The sequence below is a fragment of the Seriola dumerili genome, unplaced genomic scaffold (assembly GCF_002260705.1).
Source record: "Seriola dumerili isolate Sdu_G_001 unplaced genomic scaffold, Sdu_1.0 BDQW01000260.1, whole genome shotgun sequence".
NCBI lineage: Eukaryota > Metazoa > Chordata > Actinopteri > Carangiformes > Carangidae > Seriola > Seriola dumerili.
This window is the reverse complement of record NW_019174515.1, coordinates 1,342,039-1,349,260: the sequence shown is the minus strand read 5'-3', so window position 1 is coordinate 1,349,260 and position 7,222 is coordinate 1,342,039. Positions and strand designations below refer to the sequence as shown.

At 38.6% G+C, this 7,222-nt stretch overlaps 1 protein-coding gene across 1 annotated transcript; it reads left to right on the top strand.

The window, feature by feature from the left end:
* The first annotated feature begins 3,504 nt into the window (after window positions 1-3,504).
* On the top strand, window positions 3,505-5,477 carry LOC111230281 (ras-related protein Rap-2a-like). Its single transcript, XM_022756965.1, has one exon. The coding sequence runs from the start codon at window positions 3,648-3,650 to the stop codon at window positions 4,272-4,274; it is 627 nt and encodes a 208-aa protein (XP_022612686.1). The 5' UTR covers window positions 3,505-3,647; the 3' UTR covers window positions 4,275-5,477.
* The last annotated feature ends 1,745 nt before the right edge of the window (window positions 5,478-7,222 follow it).

The following is a 7,222-nucleotide window of genomic DNA, read 5'->3' as shown; positions in this document are numbered from 1 at the left end:
AGCTACCATTATACACACAATTGCATACATAAAACTGGTTTTAAAAACTTTTCATTAAAGTATGCATGGAAAATCTCTCAATAAAACTTCAATATAGTACAGAAAAGCGCAGGGAAATTTGGAAATTGAACCAGGCCATGCTTGCGCCTCTGTGACGTTGTACTTAGGCACAGTATTGCTTTGAGCTAAATGCTAACAGGCTCAAAATGACTGATGTTTAGCCGGTACAATGTTTACCATGTTCAGCATCTTACTTAGCATGCTAACATTTGTTACTAAACACAAAGTACAGCTGTGGCTCAAGTGAATGTTGATAGTTTTGCAGGTAATTTGTCATAAAAATTGAGGGTATTGTATTCAACAAATTTGATGATGATTTGATGATGGTGCTACATTAAAAGTTAAGGGATTGCCAAAGTTATTATAATTCATCCTGAAGAGAACATGAATGTCTGTACTAAATGTAACGGCGATCCATCTGATAGTTACTGGGGGCTGGACCAAAGTGGTGGCCTGACCAACGGCAATATCTAGAGCCACTGCTCGCTGCTAGCATGGATAAAATATTGAACAGCAAATGAATGCACAATCCAAACATTAATGTCGTCTGATAAAAAATGACAGAAAATGAATGGCAGCAAGTTTAATGTGGCTTAAAATAAATTTAACTCAGCAAAAGTGGTGCGATGATCAGGCTCTTTTTTAGACTCTTTCCCATTTGGGCTTTCATTGAATTTAAAGCGACACTAATCAATATTTCTGTATTAACAATGGATCATATTACTATGTGTAATATTAAATGAGTCACCCATATTGAAGAACATACAGATACTTATCACCTATTTATCACCTTCATCAAGTGGACGGAAAAACATAACTCCAAATTAATGCTAATATTGCTCCATGTCGGTTAAATGTTAAAATAGGCAATTCTTTGCTAACAGGTTTGCTACAACAGCTTTATAAGGAGATAATATGTCATTTTTTTGTTCACAGATAATTCCACAAACTGCAAGTGGTCCAAAAAGAAATCTATTGTAGCTGCTTTAAAAAATAATATTAAATTCATTTTCTTTTACACTAGAGGTCTCACCCATCCCTCTTTGTATTTTCATTCCTTGTAGCTATTTTCACATTATCCTTGTTGAATGACCTGACCTGTAACAAAACTATACAGATAAGAATGGGCAGATGAGAGAAAATGAAATATATATAGTCTCCCTTGCTGGTACTGTCTTGCTGTTTAATGAAGTGAAGAACCTGAGAGATGGAGCTGAATTGCTCAGGGGCCTTGAGCTTTAGTTTCAGGCTAGTTTTGTCTCCAGAGAGGTGGGGGGGGGGGGGGGGGGGGGGGGGGGGGGGGGGGTCAGGAAGTCCAGAGTTAACATCCCCGAGTCCCTTGCTGAGAGTTTAGAGAGTGCAGCACACAACAGTAACATTAGGAGATAAGGAGACATCAGACATAAATTGAGAGGCCTATTCAGCAGAAAATCAGATTTACACACACTTGTAACAGAATAACAAACATAACACAGAGCGAATCTGTTGAAATGTACAATCTTGGCCCAGATATGGTTGAATCTAACCTGTACAGGCCAAGAAGAACCCAACTGTAGACATCGACACGTTCTACAATTTATGGCAATGAAATAATTAACCAGTATACCCCATTACCATTCTCCAGCGTGAACAGTTGGACTCAGTAATGAATGACAGCACTAATTAGGAGAACATTTCTACTAGCTTTCAGGTAATGGATTCTCTGGTATCATAGCAACAAGTGACAAAGTCTGGGCTCAGGGAGCATGTGAGAGATGCGAGTATGATAATGATAACTGTAATATATTATTTTTCTACTTTGTCTGTAGACCATTCATCTTCCCACACAGTTGACATTTGAGTCACTGCAGCACTGGGAAAACAATGATACTGAGCACGCACTTTTTTAATTTTTTTTTTTTTTACGTGGGTTACATCATTTCAATGCAAAAAATGATTCGTCTAAACATGTACTTTATATACAACAAGGTTGTGATTAACACACTGTAATGAAGATAGTTGCATCAAACCTGTGCAAAACTGTGACTCACTTGTTGAGAGTGCAGGAACAGAAGCCTCTTCAGTCTCTGACATGTGAGTTGAGTTTCAGACAATGGCAAAGAGATGTCTCCCTTTGTCATCATGTGTCACAAGTGCAAATAAAACAAGCAAGTGCAAGAGAGTTCTCTACTGAGACTAAATGTACTCTGAAATAAGGCAAATGTGTCAAATAGGAATGGTTTTATTTTGTAAAAATGAATTGGATTTTATGCATTTTCCTTTTTGCAGAGTGTATAATGCTATAGGCATGAACATTCATGCTGTCAAGTGACTGCATTGATTCTCCCCTGGGGGAAAGTGAGATCTTTTATATTCAACTTAACAGCCTTGCAGGGATCAAATAGCATTTCATTTTGGACCTCAACAGCAAATTATTGGCATATTGTTCTTGTCTGGGCGGTCCACTAAGAACTGTTCTGAATATATGACCTTTTAATGATGACAACCAAAATGACTGCAACAGCATTTACGTCACTCAAACTAAACCGACTGAACTTGCTTGTGGGTGCATTTTACGCAGAAATGGTTCGCTACTCATTTTATCAACAACTGGATTTGATTAAAACTAATTCACCAAAATGCTGTCATGTGATTGTTCTATTTAACATGTACACTTAACAAATTATTCAAATTTCTCCCTGTAACATGCAAAAGTGCCTTTGACTTTAAAATCTGCTGAAGAGGCTTCCCGTCATTAACAAAAAAAGAAAAAGAAAGGTCTATTTCTTGGTTCTTCTGGAACTTTCACCTAGATCACATGTTCAACTACTTCCTCTGACGTAAAGAATTGGCTTCAATAAATTCAATATTCATATAAAGGTAGAAATCATCCATGTGGATTTTTGGCAAAATATCTAATTTCATATTTTATAACCGACACTAATGACCAATTGGTTATGCATTAGAATGTTTAAACAGGTTCAACATTCATTGCGTCACTTTTTTGTAAGATTAGTGTCTCTTCTTTTTTTTAAATAATAAATTGTCTTTGTTTTCTTCTGGTTAATTATTCTGATATAAAAACCTTCCCCTTCATGACCTATTTTCTAGACTTCTGTTCTGTGGTTGCAGTCCTACCTGAAATGCAGTCCAAAAGCCTTAAGTTTGTTGCTTTTTTTGATTAAAGCTTTCACTGTAGTTCCCTTTAACGATCTGAAAATCAATATTAAAGCAAGTGTTGATGCTCATCGTAATGTAATGTGATGGAAATGTTTTCTGCACCGCACACAGATCAACTTAAAGTGAAATCACTGCTGTCACCAATTTTTTTCCTCTTACTCTACTTGATTTGCATCAGAGTCTCTGATTGGCTGCTTCAGTTGAGAGCAGAAGGGGGCAGGTACTGTGTGTGAACATAAATACAGCGTGCAGCCTCACAGGCACACTCACATGCATCTGCTACTATCATCATCCTCTTCATCACAGCTCCATCCAGTTCCATCACTGCCATCAAAACCATTTTCAGACAAGTAGAGAAGAGGAGAATAAAGACAAACGACAGAAGAGATTCTTTCAGTTTTGGAAGAGAAGACCAACAGATACCCACCATGTCTTTCAAAGTCAAGGAGAAGACAGAAGTGCGCCTGGTGTTTCTGGGAGCGGCTGGAGTGGGGAAGACGGCCCTCATCCAACGCTTCCTCAAAGACACCTTTGAGCCCAAACACCGGCGCACAGTGGAGGAGCTCCACAGGAAGGAGTATGAGGTGGGGGGCATCAAAGTCACCATCAACATCATAGACACCAGTGGCAGCTACTCCTTCCCAGCCATGCGCAAGCTCTCCATTCAGAACAGCGATGCCTTCGCCCTGGTCTACGCCGTGGATGATCCTGAATCCCTGGACGCAGTCAAGAGTCTGCGAGAGGAGATCCTGGAGGTCAAAGAGGACAAGTACACGCCTATTGTGGTGATAGGCAACAAGATTGACCGTCACAATGAGCGCCAGGTGTCCAGCAAGGACGTGCTGTCCACAGTGGAGCTGGACTGGAACCACAGCTTCATGGAGTCCTCGGCCAAAAACAACATCAACGTGCTGGAGGCTTTCAAGGAGCTGCTCCTGCAGGCCAACCTGCCCAGTCGGCTCAGTCCGGCACTGTGCCGGAGACGGGAAACCTTCCCCAAGGAGAGCAACAAACGACCTCCTATGAACAAGACCAACAGCTGCCTCATCTCATAATGATGTGGCGCTGCTCAGAGGGCAACAACACAAAAAGAGACTGAGAGAAGATGAGAAAAATCTGCACAAAAGAGAGCAAAAGAGCTTTGTTGGTGGGGAGCTGATTGGACAGAAACAAACCAAGAGACAGTGTTAAAGACTCAAAAGAAACACTGAGTTAATGAACTATGTCCTCCTCATCAGTCTTGTAAGCACTTCAGCCAACCCCACAGCAGCACTGGAGGCACAGAGATGCTACAATGAAGACAAACATGTTGAAAACAGACACCACCTTGAAGACCCAAAAGAATGTGGCTGGACTGCTTGAACAGTGCCAAAATGAATTGCTGCAACACACTACTTAGTCTGAATGTCAAAAATGATGCAGTAATAAACAGTGACAGTGTAGAAACAGTATCATGTATCATAAGCTCAGTTTTCACTCAAATCTCAGTGTATGTGATGTTTCATTTTGGGGTTTCGTGTTACTGGTGTTTTAAAAAAGTGCAATAACTGTGAAGTCATGGGTATTTATGCAAAAGTCTGTTTGTGTCTTTGTATCTTTGTATGATGGCTTTATGACTCAAGTGAACAACAGAAGAACTTCACCTTGAAACTGTTTATATTTTTGATAGTGACACATTAGGCATTATGTTGTATAATCTTGTGTAGCCTGTTCTGCAGCTCTGAACTGCTGCTTTGCATAACCTCAGTATGCATGTGTAAATTATTATTTTGAATAACACAATGTAGATTTACTGTTGTTTCTCTCTTTGTCTGACTAATTAATGATTTTTCAGTGGGAGTTTTCCTTATTGTATAACTGACGGTTTATACTGGTTAGTGGTGAAGTTATCTTTTTGTCTGCGCCAAATGTTTTCTATTCACCATGACACCAAATCAAACCACTCTCTATGAATTAATTAGCTGCTTTCACTGTTGGGATGTTTCTTTATGTCAAAGAACAGGCAGAGATGTGGTGGTAAGAGTGGGGTAAGGCATAGATATTAAATATTGTTTTTTTAGTTTCTTTTAATAATGGTAGTGATGTGGAAAATGACTTTGTTACATGGGCTGACAGAAAACACCACTTTAAAATCTCACTCGTCTGAGAAAAGTCTTTAAAATTGTCTTTGAGTAGAGTTTAGGGACACAATGTTCTTATTTTAACCTTCTATAAATAAAATGTGACTATATTACATCTGACTTTTTAAAATTCATGTCTCTTTCGTAAAAATTATTTTTAAAACATACTGCATGAGCTGTCTCTTATTATTATTATAAGAGTTATTCTGTCACGGCATACGCAGACATTTTTGATGTTAAAAGCATATTAAATTCCTGTAATTCCACTTCAACTTGTATTGTGTCAACAAACTGATAATCTTTTTCTCTTCTTCTCTAACCAGAAATGTAAGTTTTTTGTTTTTTTTTGTTTTGTTTTTTTTAAATAAAACTGACCTGTCTACAATTCAAGGTGATTGGATCTCCCTGGAAAGTGGTATCAATACTGAGTGACTTATGAAGGTGAAATAAAGTAAACCATGGACGTGTTGCAGTGGTCTAACACACGCGATCTCAAGTCCATGAGTTTTCTACACTGTGTTGTATTGCCCTCTGGTGGTCGTTATGCACCAACAATGAATGCTCACTGTAGGTCAGTGGTTCTCAAACTTTTTCTGTCATGCATTAGCTACTGAAAATGCATTCTGATATCTACTGAATACTACATGACCGTCTAATGACCTGTGTCTGTTTGGTACAGACAAAGTGTCATGCAGGAGGAGAGGCTGCAGGTTTTCATTTCAACGTAACAGGCTTGGGGACAAAACTAAAAACCTAACTATTGATGATGATGATGAGGTGAAGGGCTGGCACACCCCTCTCTTCCTCACAATTTACATCACAATAAATTAGTGATGTAAAGGGATATGCAATCATGAAAAATACTTCCCACCTGCCATACTGTACACACAAAGATGATGATCAGTTAATCTGTTATGACATTTTTCATGTTCTCTAAATTCTCTATGAAGTTATGTATGCACTGATAAATAGCTTGCAAAATTTCCCCAACTGTTGAAAGGCCACGTAGGCCCAGAGAGGGAGAGAAAAAGGTGTGCTTCCTCTTTCCAAAAACGTTCAGAGACAAGGTGCATTGTTTCCCCAGAATCAGACAAGGAAGTGACCAGTGACTATCAAATGTCTGGTTCCTCTTTGTGTCCTGTTTAAACTCACAGCTGTCCTCAGCTGGTCCACAGCCACACACTAACTCGTCTTTTTGGCGCATGGACGGAGACACAGAGGGGAAGACGGTCCTTTTTAAAACTCAGGTGCGAACTATAAACTTTTCATTCAGGGTGTAGTGAGCACAGATATACTCAGTTTTAGATAGGCCTTACAAATTTTAACCATTTCAACAACTTTGTGTCCATACTGAACATAGAAAGATTAGTTTGAGCCTAATTCAGCATTATGAAAATGCTTTAGTCTCCTTCCATGAATGATGAGTGTTTGTGAGTTTGTCTCTGCTCCTAGACTTGGTCAAAGCTCCTCAGTGTTGGATCGATGCCTGAGAAGTCTTGAACAAGTACAGGATCTCTGACTATCACTACATCTAGTGTTTGTCTGAAGGCATGCTACCTGTTACAAAATAACTGGTAACTGGTAAGCTGCATGAAAGGTTTGAGGAATCATATATGCATCTAAATTTTTCTTTAATTATCTTTAATTAGATTCTGCACTGAAATTGAAGATTTTGACCTTTCTATATTATAATATTTGAATTATCAGTAGAGGTTATTATTTACAGTGATATTTTAGGTAAAGAATACACAATCATGTATAATTCAGATTGACTAAATTTTGCTGTCTGCTTAGTGTGAAATATTTCTAGTCTAATACAGACTATACAGAGAGATACATGTTTGGAATACACTTAGAAGAAATATTCAAAGTTAAAACCTAAG